The 15194-nt window shown below is 45.2% G+C and overlaps 1 protein-coding gene across 4 annotated transcripts in view; it reads right to left on the bottom strand.

Moving 5' to 3' along the window:
- The window catches only part of RNF123 (ring finger protein 123), a 160240-nt gene that overhangs the window by 114613 nt on the left and 30433 nt on the right, over positions 1-15194 (bottom strand). For all 4 annotated transcript variants that reach the window (XM_077326087.1, XM_077326088.1, XM_077326085.1 and 1 more), the window contains exons 8-15: positions 14412-14498; positions 11774-11841; positions 11137-11262; positions 10217-10331; positions 7309-7413; positions 5275-5400; positions 5078-5170; positions 4848-4921 (exon numbers count right to left, since the gene is read on the bottom strand). In XM_077326087.1, coding sequence (XP_077182202.1) covers positions 4848-4921; positions 5078-5170; positions 5275-5400; positions 7309-7413; positions 10217-10331; positions 11137-11262; positions 11774-11841; positions 14412-14498 — 794 coding nt within the window. The remainder of the gene's footprint in view (positions 1-4847; positions 4922-5077; positions 5171-5274; positions 5401-7308; positions 7414-10216; positions 10332-11136; positions 11263-11773; positions 11842-14411; positions 14499-15194) is intronic.

The following is a 15194-nucleotide window of genomic DNA, read 5'->3' as shown; positions in this document are numbered from 1 at the left end:
GCAAGGCAAATGTAAGCCACTTTAAGACTCCTTCAGGTAATGAAAAGCAGGGTATAAAAACCAATTCTTATTCTTCTTCCATACTACTGTTATTTTGAGGGGTTTCCCATATGCACCAATACAGATTATATGTATTTTTTTAAAAAACTGAAAGAATGGGATTCTTCAGCGGAAGAATTGGGACTATAGGGTTACATGCTCTCCAACCAGCAAGTCTGGTTTCTGCTGACTCTTTACCGGGAGCATCATCTGCAATTAATCTCCAGCTTTATTAATCTCTATTTTTTTCTTTTGCTCTTTGCTTTCCAACACTCCCTTGTATTCCAATTAATACTAGAGAGATTTCTAATAACCTTCTAAATATAAAATTCACAAAGTCAGAGACCATTTTCCCCTTCTCTCTTTTCCAACAGCCTTTGCTGCTTTTTGAAATTTGTTTGTTTGTTTATTTATATGCTGCCCTCCCCTGAGACTCAGGGTGGTTTACATGGAACGTAAAAATCGATACATGGAACTTAGTTTTTTTTTAAACATGTAAATAACTACAACAGCAATAATAATAATCAACATTATTAACTATAACTGAAGTAATGGACTGTAATAGTGCAAACATGTCCAGGGGCAGAACGCATGAGTGGATTTCTGGGAGGGAGTGAACAGGGGCCCTGTAGATGTTGGGGGTACTGCTCGGTCTCAATGAAATGCCTGGTGGAAGAGCTCCCTTTTGCAGGCTCTGCGGAACTGTTTTAGCTCCGTCAGGGCCCTGATTTCCTCCGGGAGTTCATTCCACCAGGTGGGGGCCAGGACAGAGAAGGTTCTGGCTCCGGTTAAGGGATCATTAGCCGGTTGGTGCTGGTGGAGTGTAAAGCCCTTTGAGGGGTATAGGCAGGGAAGCGGTCACTCAAGTACTGGGCCCTGACCATGTATGGCCTTAGTACCAGAACCTTTAGTCTGATCCGGAATTCAACTGGCAACTACTGTAGTTGATGGAGAATGGGATGAATGTGGGACCTCCATGGTGTTGCTGTGAGGACCCTGGCCGCTGCGTTTTGAACCAGCTGTAGTTTCCGAATTACGGAAGTCCAGTCAAGAGGTGACCATCACATGGAGCACTGCGGTTAGGTGCTCTGGGTCCAAGTACGGTGCTAGTAGTTTGGCTTGGCAGAGTTGATAGAATGCCAGCAAAGCTTCTTTTGTGACCTGGACTTCCATTATGAGGGAAGCATCCAGAATCACGGCCAGGTTCCTGGCGGAGTGAGCCATTGAGAGCTGCACACCATTTAGGGTGGGTAGGCGAGCTTCCTCACATGGGCCCTTCCTACCCAGCCACAGGACCTCCGTCTTTGAAGGATTGAGCTTCAGACGACTCTGCTTGATCCATCTCGTAACTGCTTCAAGGCAGCTGGCTAATGTTTCTGGGGTGAGAGTCAGGGTGGCCATCCATCAGGAGGAAGAGCTGGGTGCCATCTGCATATTGGTGACAACCCAGCCCGGGCTTCCATACCAGTTGTGCAAGAGGGTGCATGAAGATGTTGAATAAAATAGGAGAGAGGACCATTCCCTGTGGAACTCCACAAGTAAGCTGTTGGCGGTTTGATGTTCTCTCTCCTATTGCAACCCTCTGTCCACGACCCCAAAGGAAGGAGATCAGCCACTAAAGAGCTGTCCCTCATATTCCCACGTTGGCAAGGCAGCAAGCTAAGAGCTCATGGTTGACTGTACTGAATGCTGCTGAAAGGTCTGGCAATATCAGCAGCACTGACCCGCCTTGATCCAACTGGCAACGGAAGTCGTCCGTCAAGGCGACTAGCCCTGTCTCTACCCCATGCCCAGGCCGGAAACCTGACTGAGATGGGTCTAGGACTGAAGCTTATTCCAGGAATGTCGTTAATTGATTTGTGACAGCCCTTTCTACCATCTTTCCCAGAAACGCTAAGTGCAAGGCGGGTTAGTAATTATCAGGCTCTTGTGGGTCTAAAGATTTTTTTTTCAGTAGCGGGCGTACCGCTGCCTCTTTCAGTCCCTCTGGGAATTCTCCCGTTGTGAGAGAGGCTGATTATCTCCCGTGGGGCCCCTTGTATCAGATGTTTTTAGGAGCCACGATGGACAGAGGTCTAGCGAACATGCGACTGGCCTCGCTGATGTTTTCCACTTTGGTCAGCGCAAGTCGTCTGAAGTTACTCAGTGTTTTCTCCAAAGACGGCCAAGGGGCCTCTAGTTCACTTTCTGGGTCTAATATCATAGGGATAAGTTTTAAACCTATGAAGGATTGCATTTCTGCCTATTTGATTTTTTCTTTGTTCAGCTGTAGTAACTTTCAGCTGGTCCATTGTTTTGAATCCCACACTACTTAATTAAATATGTAATAGCTACTGTGCTGTATTTTAGGATTACAAATTATAGATAAAGCACTTTTCTACCATGTCTTGAAATATTTTTTCCAGAAACACACACACTATTTTATACCAAAATCCTGCCAGATAAAGTGTTCTGGGTAATTTGAATGCTCACTTCACTTTACTTTGAGATAGTCTGGCCACTCAAAAAATAGCACTTATTTGAATTTCTGTTCTGTTCTTTGGAAATGATTAATCAGTTCAATAGGTGATTATAGCAGACATTGATTCAAAATCCTTTGAGCCATTTCAAACTTAAAAGAGCATCGTGTTTTACATTACCAATCACTTCAGGGACATAAGGGCAAGAGGAGAGAGCAAGCACATAGAGATTGCTATACTTCCTGACAACTACAGCAAACTGTATGTATGTGTATTCAGGAAGTGATGAAGTCACTTTTGACTCCATTATGTGTGCAAGAAGTTTTCACTTTGCTTTGTGTTGTTAATACTCAGGGATTAACCTTAAACTGCTCTTATAGGTAATTCTTTATTTACCAGAAATATCTAGAATTTTTAATTCTCTATATGGTTAATTTCCAATGGAAAGTATTTGGAAGGGGGCTCTTGGGAAAGATCAACTCTTGCTTTAAGAAGTGGTGGCAGATATTCTTTCTGGAGGTAGGGGAAGAACTGATTAAAATAGAGATGAAGAAGAGACTTCTTGGGGATAATGGAGAAACACAGACACATGGTCTGAAAATATTTTACAAGCTGACTAAGAGAAGGAAAGTAAAACTAGAAATAACAGAGCCTGAAAAAAAACAACCTTGGAACCAATAAGATATTTCTGCCTGTCTCTGTAATATCATAAGGATAAGTTTTAAACATAAGGATTGCATTTCTGCCTATTTGATTTTTTTCTTTGCTCAGCTGTAGTAATTTTCTGCTGGTCCATTGTATCCTTTTAATGTTGTAACCAAGGATATACTTAAAGAGATAAATTTCTTTTTCCTTAATTTAGAGTTATTTGGTCCTTGCAACAACTTGGTTCATGCTTTATAAAGCTGTAAGAAGCAGTAAGAGCTTGCCCAGTAGGGAGTTATCCTGAGAAAGTAACATTTCCAGAGTTTCTTCCCTGATGTCACAGTGGCTGAAAGGAGGATTCTGAATCTGAACAAACTCCAGATAGATACTCCTGTAATTATAAGCTTGGTGGTGAAATCTTGTGAAAGGAAATAAGTGGGATGAAGCTGGGAAGGTGAACTCTTCACCAAGGTCTAACAACTTGAGACTGGGACCAGCTGAATAAGTCTCTCATTTGTGGTGGTAAAAACAGCCAGTGCCTAGGGCAGGCTTTCTCAACCAGGGTTTCGTGAAAGCACCGGGGTTTCTTGACAACCCTGGAAGGGTTTCCTGAATCGGTGGGAATTAATTAATTTTTAATATTTGTTGAATAATTTGCTGAACAGTTATTGTGTGATTCTGCTGTTAGCTGCCACAAGCTGGTTAAGGAGCAGCGGGATATAAATTAAATCTGAACATATAAGTAAAACGGTAAGGGGGTGGTGGGAGGAGTTGGGACACGTCACCTAACTGCCAATCAGGTAGGATGTCCTGGCTGTGCTGTTCCTGATTGGCCGTCCGTCTAATGAACAACCAATCAGGTAGAATGTCCCGCCCCTGGCTACATCCCCCTCCAACTTCAATGTGGAAGAAGTGCCAGCCCGCAGTAAGCTAGCCAGCTAGTGGGGCCTGGGAGGGAGGGTGGAGAACCTAGGACTGCGGGCCCAGTGGGGGGGGGAGAGGGAGCCCCCGCCAGCACTCACCTTTGTCCCGAGCAGCCCCAGCCAAAGCCTCACCAGACCTGGGTAGGGCTGCCCAGGGCAGGGGTGGGAGGAACGGAGTTCCTGCCAGCACTCCCCCACCCACCCAGAAAAGGCCCACTATGGCCTCTCCAGGCCTTGGCTGGCTTGCCCAGGGGGATATATACAGAGCTATGTTTTCCAGCCATATTCTGCATGATTGCACTACTTCTGGAGTTTCTTGAAGCCTAAAGGTTGTTTCAGGGGTTTCTCAATGGTAAAAAAAGTTAAGAAAGGCTCATCTAAGGGGACTACCAAATAAGGCATTCAAAATACATTAGAAAAGTGGGTTTTCCTCTGTCCCATGATAGAGATTAAACTTTTTCCAATTACTCCTTAGCCTCCCCTCCAATTTGGGGAAGAGCGCACTCAAAGTCAATTGTCAAGTACAAGTGAGAAGAAACATGATTCCTAGAAGTTGCAAACTGGAGACAGGATATTCCTTCAAATATTAGTTTAAAGCACTCTTGACAAATGGCAGCAATCAGGGCTCTAGGAAATGAATATTCATAAAAGCAAAGTGGCCAATATTTGGTATACTATCATGATTCTGCAGCATTTACACCTGAAGCTGTTGGCAGCCTCAGTAACTTTGCTTCAGCAAAAGATTTTGATGAAGGTGAAAACAGCAGTACTAGAAGGATACAGGACATTTTGAAGCAAGTACTTCCTGGATTTCTCATGTTTCAGGACAGCAATAGTGAGACGGAGGTAGTGAATCTAGATAGGAAAAGAAAAACTCAATCAAGATAAGCTGAATACCTCAGTGACCAAAAGCTGTCAAGACAGGATATCCAAAATTCCTTACAACATTTGTAAGCCTATAGCCATCCAGACAGAGCAGCCTCTCTCCTTATATATTTTGTAGATACTGACCTGCAAGCTTAAGTCGGGAACTATAGGAGAGAAACGGTAAGCCCTGAGCAGGGACATCAGCAGCTGTTTGAGGCATTCTTGTACTTCATAATCCTGAGGAGGAAGAGAAACTTTGTCTTGAAGATATAGGTGCCAACTACTTCTCAGGGAAAAAGGGGGAAACATAGAAGGCATACCACAAGAAGTGAGATTCTTACCTCCATGAGAAGCCACATGAGATCCAATAACTGCTGAATAAGAGGGTGTGCTTCCACAGATCCACCCTCTTCTAGGATGCCAAGCAGGAAATTCATAAGCACATCTTCTACTAAGTAAACTTTGCACTGCAGACGAAAAAATCAATACATTTGCCACTAAGTTACAGCAGTACCAAGGAAACTCATGGTACAAAAACAGTGCTGCCAATGCTGTCACTTTAGAGGGTATCGGCAGCAGTTGTTTATCCTAGAACATGTCCTGGAACTGCTGATGTAACCTGCCACAAATCCTAATGGTATCCCTCATTAAGGCTACACTGCCAGTTCTGTTTGTTCCTGAAAACACACCTCCATGAAGAGGCAATCCTCCTCCTGCAATGCTCCTTAGGCTGTCCAGGCAGACACTATAAGGATCAGTCCTCCCTTCCCCACCCTTGGCTTTGCTCACAAGATGAAGGGCTGAAGCTCAGTGCTGTTCATGGCAAGCAGTAGCTATTTCTCCCGAGGGATCTTGCTGTCAGGGAAGGGGGATCAGGTTGCAATCCATTCTTGCAAGTAAGATATACTGGTGGGGAGGGATTTGCAGCCATGCACAAGCTGGTGTTAGACCAAAAGCATATAGGCTGCAGTCTGCCATATGAAGCAGCAGTGGAAGACCTTCCTCACCTGTGAGCACAGACACACGAGTATTTGTTTGCAGGGCACTTAGTCACAAAAAATACCTTTGATGTTCTTTGTACATAAAAACATGGTAAGAGCAGGACCATACCAGTGATCCATCTAATCCAGCACCCTATCTGACACAGAGGACAATCACTTACTGCAGAGGGCCAGCAACAGGGTTCAGAGGCTGAGGTTTCCCCCAATGTTATGTCCTAGTGTAAGGGCCGATCCGTCCCGCTTCTGATGGGACTGCCCTGCCTCCAGGCCACTCGCCCCACGTCCCGCCATGTAGCTTAAATTGTCCCGTGACGGTGCCCAACCCATCGCGAGGTGAGGTGGCGCGGGGAGAGGCATGGGGCGAGGCGAGGTGGCCAGCCCTATTGAGCTGGAGGTGGTGGCGGCAGAGGAGCCACGCAGTGGGCCAGCCCGGTTGGGTTGGGTGGGTGGGCAGCTGCCTCGGCCTTGCCCCTGGCTTTGCAGGGCAGTCCAGATGAGGAGGGAGGCCAGGCAGCTGCCTCAGCCCCACCCCTGGCTTCGCAGGGCAGCCCAGATGGGGATGGTGGCCAGGCAGCTGCCTCAGCCCCACCCCCGGCTTTGCAGGGCAGCCCGGATAGGGTGGGCGGCTGGGCAGCTGCCTTGGCCCCACCCCCAGCTTCAAGGAGGCAGTCTGGCGCTGGGCCTGGCGCGGCCTCCACCCATCCTTCCCCAAAGCCGCTGGCCAGCAAGTGAGCAAGCTGGGAGGGGAGGGGACAGGAGGAGAGCACCCCCGCCACCCCTGAGCAGGAGCCACTGCCCCCACCCCACCACCGAGCAGGAGCCCCCCCCTCGCCGCCGCCCCCACCCACCCCCGGTGTCCTGCCATAGGTCCCTCACAATCTGGTCACCTTATCCTACTGCTAGTATGCAAAAGGTTATTGCACATGAATAGAGTTTCCCTTTAGTCAACATGACTAGTAGCCACTGGCAGACCTGTCCTCCATAAATCTGTCTAATTCTTTTCCAAAGCTGTCTAAATCTGTGATCATCTCTACATTATCAGGCAGTATATTCCATATTTTAGTCACTCACTGAGCAAAGAGGTACATCCTTTTATCCACCCTGAATCTCCTGTCCATTGGCTTCATTGAATTTCTTCAGTTTTAACTATTTGTGTGTGAAAAATGAGCTGTACAGGAACTTTATAGGACAAGGTGAGACCAAATCAAGAAGTTAGCTGCTCTTAGTCTTAGAAAATGGTTAGCATGGACCCAGCCTTTATGAAGGCTGTGGATTCCTTGATGAATGCATGTTTATCCCTTCCTGAGACTAATCACTACAGGGGGATGTTAAAGCAGCAGAGCATAAGGGTAAAGCAAACATGAGAAAACTCACCATGAGGGGGGAAAAGTGATTAAAAATGTGCGCCAAGGTGATCAGAACTGTGGGTTCCCCATGAAGTTGCCACATGGCAGGGTCCCTCTCCACAAGCTTCCCTTCCTGAAATATCAAGCACAGGATAATGGGATTTTTAGCAGCAAATTTTATTTATGGGGATTTTATTTTATAAGTTAATATAAAATAAGAACAGAAATTTTGTAAGAAGGTGAGGTGATCACCTTGATTATTTTTCATTTTGTTCGAAGACAAATCTCAAATTCACCCATATATCCTGTGTCAGAAGAAAGGACGCTAAGAGTGTAATGCGGCACAGAGTTACTCCAATCTAAGTCAATTGATTTCAACTTGCTAAGAATGAAGTAACTCAGCACAGAATTGCACTGTAACACTCCCACAGGAAAGCCAATTGACCATTTGCATTCTCCATTCTAAACTAGATTTGTTATTTTCTGGAAATGAATGGCCACTGACAACCACAGGAATCCCAAGACAAACCTAGCAAAAGAACTGCGACATGACCATTCGAGTTCACTCGCTGCTACCTGAGGTGGGGGACAGGATGCTGAATACAATGACATTGCGGATTCAGGTGGGCAGCCATGTTCGTCTGAAGCAGCAGAACAAAGTTTGAGTTCAGTGGCACCTTTAACACCAACAGTGTTAAAGCAAGTGTGGCGGAAGACTCGCGACGAAGCTGCAAGAGCATCTTATTGCACGCTTGTGAGGGCGTATGAGATGGCGGTGAAAGTGGCGAAGCGAGAGTTCTTCACCACGGAAATCGTGTCCGCAAGCTCTCACCCAGCCCAATTATTTAGGGTAGTTAGATCCCTCACCGCCCTTCAGGGGTGCCAAAATATTAGTCAATTGGCACTTGGCTGCGAGGCATTAGCGAGCTTTTTTGCGGATAAAGTCTTGTCACTTCGCCATGACCTTCCTGTCACAATTAATACAGTAAACAAACTGTAGACCTGTTGGCCGTCTTTGGTAGCGAGGTTTGATGGCTTCAGGCTCTCTTCTTCCGAAGTGGACAAGTTGCTGGGGTCGGTCAGGGCGACCACCTGCCCCCTTGATCCCTGTCCCTCTTGGCTTCTCAAGGGGAGCGGAGAGGGGATAGGAGGCCAACTCAGGGATATTATCAACCTTTCCCTGAGTTCCGGGGAATTCCCCGAGCGGCTGAAGGAGGTGGTGGTTCGCCCTCTCCTGAAAAAACCAATGCCGGACCTGCGGGACCCTGCCAACTACCGCCCGGTGTCGCACCTAGCGTTCCTGGGCAAGGTGGTGGAGAGGGCCGCGGCGGACCAGCTCCTAGCTTTCTTGGATGAAACTTCGGCACTCGATCCATATCAGTCTGGCTTCTGCAATGGTCACGGGGTGGAGACGGTGTTGGTCCCCTGCTGGATGATCTCCGTCGCCAGCTGGATAGAGGCGGGTCAGCCGTGCTGGTCCTTCTGGATCTGTCGGCTGCTTTCAACATCGTGGACCATGAGATATTGGTCCACCGCCTCACCGGTACGGGGATACGGGGTACAGCCGTGCACTGGATATGCTCCTTCCTCCAGAACCGGACCCAGAGGGTTGCGGTGGGGGATGAGCTCTCGCGCCCTTATGGACTCCCTTGTGGGGTCCCACAGGGCACGGTTCTATCCCCCACACTATTCAACATCTTTATGCGCCCTCTGGCCCAGCTGGTACGGAGTTTTGGGTTGGGTTGCCATCAGTACGCTGGCAACACCCAGCTCTATCTCCTCATGGACGGCCACCCGGACTCTCCCCCGGAACCATTTGCCAGATGTTTGGAAGCGGTGACAGAATGGTTTGAGCAGAGTCGCCTCAAACTCAACCCCTCCAAGACGGAGGTCCTTTGGCTGGGAAGTAGGGGGCGGGAACAGGAAGCGCGCTTACCCACCCTGGCAGGGGCGCATCTTACCATCGCGTCCCAGGCCAGAAATTTGGGTGTGACCATTGATGCCTCCCTGACTATGGAGGCGCAGGTCAGGAAAGTAGCCGGCCAGGCATTTTTCCATCTTCACCAAGCTCGGCTGCTAGCGCCCTATCTGTCCCCCAAACACCTGGCCACTGTGATCCATGCAACGATCACCTCCAGATTAGATTTCTGTAACTCGCTCTATGTGGGCCTACCCTTGTCTCTGATCCCATCTACATATTAAGAGAAGCATTCCTAAAGCTGTTATTCCTCCTAATGCAATCAATCCCTCAGAATTAGGTAGAACAATCTAATCTAATCTATATACTAACAATGAAGTCAGTCAAATCTTAAATCCAGCCAACTGAACTGAAAGTAGAAGCATTTTCTCTAAAATCTATGTACAAAGCTACAGGTTCTAAGGCTGCCAGCTCCAGGTAGGGAAATTCCGAGATTTTGCAGACGGCTGAATGCCATACAGTCTACCTTCCAAAGCAGTCATTTTCTCAGGGGGACAGACCTCTGTCATCTGAAGTTTAGTTATGGGAGATCTCCAAGTCCCACCTGGAGGGAGGCAACCCTAGGCCTGGCAGAAACCTCTGGGTGAGTTGATGCATGACTCAACTAGGCCTGACCGTACTGATGCGTACTGTTGAACAGCAGCCACCCTATAAAAGCCAGTATAGTATAGCAGCTACAGCTTTAGAGGAGGGTCTGGGAAACCCAGGTTTGAATTTCTATCTTGTTAGGTGATTTTGAACTGGTCACGTACTTTAAGCCAAATCTACCTCACAAGATTGTTGTGCGGGAAAAAAGGAGAGGAGAATAATGTAAGCTGCTCTGGTCTCCACTGTGGAGAAATGTGGGTTATACATGAAGCAAATGAAAGCTAAACATAGGGAAGGGAAAAGAAAGCTGTGGGGAACAAGATGCCCACCCGCAAATCCATGTGAAATACAATTGAAAGTATGATCTTACCAAAGCATCTATTCCAGTATGAATAACATTTTTCAGATATCCCAACAGCTTCTGAGCTTTCACCAGATCTGCAGTGGGTTTGTCCTGTAAGGGCCGATATCCCTCCACTGGATATGTATGAAATTGCTAAGGAAAAATTCCAGCTTTCAGAATGGCAAATTTACCTCTTCAAGACTCTACAGTCAAACCATCCTCTTCTGCAAACATCCAGTTCCATTCAACACCTCAAGTTTCCAAAAAACATGCCACAGTTGTTGCTGTTATTTCATACAGTACAGGAACTTGGGGAATGCTTAAAAAGCCATCTGTGTAAGCACAATATTGTATTGGAACAACATGCTGAAGCAGGACTGTGCTAAAAGTGTACTTGCAGTTGACTAGTCACTGAAGAAAGAGGTCTCATTAATATCCGAATTAAGACTGAGTTCTTCTTTCAATGACCAATCATCACCTTAATTATATTTAACAAAAGATTGGTATTTTTGGACCTGCATTATAGTAAAGAAATTCACCTAAGAGTCTTCTGTTTTCTGTTAGGTGACAATGTAACTAAGATCTCTTATTTACAAGGCTTCTTGACATATTGACAAAAATAAACTTCATCCAAGCTGGAAAGAAAATATTCAGAAAAGAACTAATGTTATCTAACCTCACAAAATAATACAGAAAAAAATGTATCGTAGCAGTAGAGAGACAATCCAAAAGAAGTTGTGACCTTGAAACATGGTTATGAGACCTAGATCACAAGGTCATCATATGGATAACCAAGACAATATTGAACATGCACAGTTTACATAGAATTTTCTGTCAATGCGAGCCAACAAATTATAAGAGTGGCACAACAAAGGAAAAGAACAGGTTATTTGGGATTCCAACATAACTTTTGGAACAATTTTCCCCCACTCAATGACAAAGGATATCGGAGTGGGCGACTACCAAAGTTAAAAGCAACTGATTCCTTGAACGACAAGCTGATGGCCGGGAAGTAGGCCATTCCAGAGCCCCGGGAGATGTTCTCAAAAGCCATCCCCAGAGACACGCCATTCCTGAAGAAGAGAAAGAAATCCCTTTCAGAAAATGTGAGTTCCAAAAGATTTGTGTATTTGATACAACCCAAAGGCAAGGATTCTCCTCTTTGGTGGAGATGAATGAATACACTCAACTGGGAACACATTATTAGATTACAGTACACCATAAACCAGTCAGTCCTAGAGGAGATCAGCCCTGACTGCTCCTTAGAAGTCCAGATCCTGAAGATGAAACTCAAATACTTTGGCCACCTCATGAGATGGAAGGACTCCTTGGAGAAGAGCCTAATGCTGGGAGCGATTGAGGGCAAAAGACGAAGGAGACAACAGAGAATGAGGTGGCTGGATGGAGTCACTGAAGCAGTCGATGCGAGCTTAAAAGGACTCTGGGGAATGGTAGAGGACAGGAAGGCCTGGAGGATCATTGTCCATGGGGTGGTGATAGGTCGGACACAAATTCGCACCTAACAACAACAACACACCATAAAGCATAGTACACCATACACGAGAGTTCTTTAAGGAAGCTTACAAGCAAAATGAAATGTTTCCCTCATCCAAGTCTATCAAACAGCTAACAATATCTCCGGCTGCCCAAGACTGCAGGAAAAAGAAAAGGGTATTAGAAGTGAACTAGTGAAGCATATTATCATTATTTATTTATTTGTTTGCTTGTTTCTATTTCAATTTCTATACAGTCACTCTCAACAACAGCCATCTCATGATGGTTTACAAGTATAAAATTGGTAAAATCACAATAAAACCCACAAATCCCACAACCAGAGTTACAATAAAAATTTTGCTGAGATACTGATATATACAGAGATTGCTTCTAGGGAAAATCATTTCAAAGGAGCCATGTTGGTTTGCAGTAGAACAGCTACAGAAGTTGAATCTAGCTCAGGAGTGGCCACTGTGGCTCTCCTGATATCTATGGACTACAATTCTCATGAGCCCCTGCTACCGCTTCTGAGGAAGGTAATTGTCTTCTGGCTCCATGACCACCAAGAGCATACTTCAAGCCCCCCTTCCTCTTTGCTGGGCCATACTACCTCTTCCTCATCTACACCCTTTGTAAAACAAACAATACAATTCCTCAACTTGCTTATAAACACCAATAGTGAGCACCTAACTTTAGTGCCTGCTTAGTGCCTGCTTTCAGTTTTCTGTATGAAGAGTCCCATGACATCTTAAGGATCTAAGTGACTGTAGTGCAGCACTCATTCCATCTGATACATGAAGTAATTTTAATATTAATAATAATAATAAATATATTTGGGGGGTGCACATGTGTATCTGCAGATATATATTTGTATAGTGGAGAAGCAGTTTTATACAGCAATGCTGAAAATACAATTTGGAAATCAATCAGGTGTGCTTAGTCCTGCTAAAAATTAAGAACAGCACTTATTGCCGACATGTTGAATATATTATTGTCTAATTAAGAGTTGGCTATGCCTAGTTCAATGGAAACCTGGCAGTGCGATGCTGAGAAGTTATACCCTTTTCAGCCCATTGATATCAACAGACTTAGAAGGATACACCTTAACTTAAGTTGGCACTGTGAGAGCCCAGGTAAATGCTGTTTTGGAAACAAGCCAGAAGACTATCCTATAAAGCAGTGATCCCCAACCTTTTTATCACCGGGGACTGGTCAATGCTTGAAAATTTTACTGACGCCCAGGGGGGGCAGTCTTTTGCCAAGGGCCACCGCCACCTGAGCTCCTGCTCCACTTGCTTTCCCACCGGCGCCCCTGACATCCCACCACCCACTGGGGGGCACTGCCAGCAGCAGCTGCGCAGTGCCACACTGAGGGGGAGCCCCAGCCACGGCAGCCACCAGAGAGCACCAAAGGTGAGCTGGTGGCAAAGTGGCAGGGCAGCCCCTGAGGCAGCAGCCAGGGTGGAGGACGAGGAGGAGCCATAGCCCAGTACCGACTGATCCACGGACTGGTCCCGGTCCCCAGAACAGGGGTTGGGGACAGCTGCTATAAAGTTTTCAGTGATGGTCCTTGTTTGCTGGAACAGCCTCCCTGAGGATGTCAAGAAACTCCTGACTTTCTTGATCTTTGAGAGGCTTTGCAAACTTAAATCATTTAGGAGGGCTTTCTAATGAATGTTACTCTTTGTATGATTAATTTTAGAAGTTAAAGTTAAGAAAGTCTACTTAGTGTTCTTGTGCTTGCTTACAGGTATTATTCTGTTTTTGTCACTGTTTCATTTTGGTTTTAAATAACATTACAATCCGTCTTTAGCGCTTCTAGAGAAAGCCAGACTAAAAATGCTGTGACTAGAGAAATGCCAAAGAGGTCCCGGCATGCTCAATTCAGCCCCCACCCATCCCCAATGTTCAAATGGCATTAACTAGAACAAAGGTTAATACATGGCATGAAAGTCAAGTTGCCATGTGACAGCCATGCATCAAAATGGCTAATTTAGCAACTTCACAATCTAGTCAGATATTGAATAGTTTCTAACACAGTGGTTCTCAACTTTCCTGATGCCGTGACCCTTTAATACAGTTCCTCATGTTGTGGTGACTCCCAACCATAAAACTATGCAAGTGTTCTTTCACAGAAATTAGACCGAAACTGACCAATGGCATGAAGATCCACTGTTCATGATTGTATATAAATTGTTCTTTTTCTAGCGTTTCTCAGTTCAGTTCTGCCTCTTGCTCTTTTCTACTGCACCAGGAAGACGAACACTCTACCTCGATCTACCCCACAAGGCTGATGTGTGGATGAAATGGAACAAGAGTAATGTCGGCCACTTTGGGACCCCCTTGGAGAGAAGGGCGGGGTATGAACTGAGTAACGAAAACCAATGATTTTGAAGAACAAAAATTGAGTCCAGGCATCCTACCTCAGACAAAATTGAATTGGAGACATCAGTAAAGGGACGAGCCAGGACGCATGTCCAGCCGCCCGGCCAAGCTGCTTACCCTGCTGCAACCCCTGTGAAAGGGTTGTTTGATCCCCAAAGGGGTCCCAACCTCCAGGTTGAGAACCACTGTTCTAAGGGCTTATCAGCCTATTATAATTTTTCAACATGATCTTTAGAAGAGTCAGCCAGCAATTCTTAAAGTCAAATATTTTTTGCAAGATCAGAGAGAACATGTATTAAGTTTGTTTCAAAACAAGAAAAAACATTTGGGGTCAGGCACTTACTTTACCATAGTTGGTCGTAGTTACATTCCATTTGCGAACTCGATTCCCATCATAGGCATATGAATCTGGAGTATCTCCAACTCCTTCCTACAAAAAAAGAGAGCTCATCACCAGGGAGATTTGCTAAGATCCCCTTTTAAAGCAGATTATGACCCTATGAACTAAGTTTCCCTGAAACTATTATACTTGATTGCCCTTTGTATACGGAACAGCGAAGACGTGTTATGCCCCTTATATCCAAATGGAGGCCTCGTCAGAAAGATCTGATTTGTCAATTTATATTGACTGATAAGGAAGTCAGTGTTATTTTCTTATGGCTAATTTCTTGTCTGTACAGCTCTCAAATCAAAAATTACTGTCATATTATGATTATTTTATCTCAGTTTCCTTTGTACTTAACCTGTTTTTTATGCCAGTAAAGGTATTGTGTGTAAACTTAAAATTGGAACACTCTAGCAACTGTTGTTTTTGTTTCTCAAACATTTCTTCCTGGTACTGTTTCCTTTCTTCCACCCATCTCTGTTAGCCTCAGGCAAAAAAGCAGTGACAAACAGTCTGAAGAAAGTGGTTGAATCACTCATATGGTAGTAATTATAATATAATCACACAACAGTCCTCAACTAAAGATTTACTTAAATACAAGTACAAATTGGACACAGCCCATATCTAACACAATCAGAAGAAATTTTAACCTTCCCATATTAATCTTCAGTAAAATTCATGCAAAAAGAAGATTACAACATATGATCCTTCCAGTGTTCATAGCTGCATAAGAATATTATA

Source organism: Paroedura picta, chromosome 3 (assembly GCF_049243985.1).
Source record: "Paroedura picta isolate Pp20150507F chromosome 3, Ppicta_v3.0, whole genome shotgun sequence".
NCBI classification, from domain to species: Eukaryota; Metazoa; Chordata; class Lepidosauria; order Squamata; family Gekkonidae; genus Paroedura; species Paroedura picta.
Note: the sequence above shows the minus strand (reverse complement) of the source record. Positions and strands in the feature narration are given on the sequence as shown.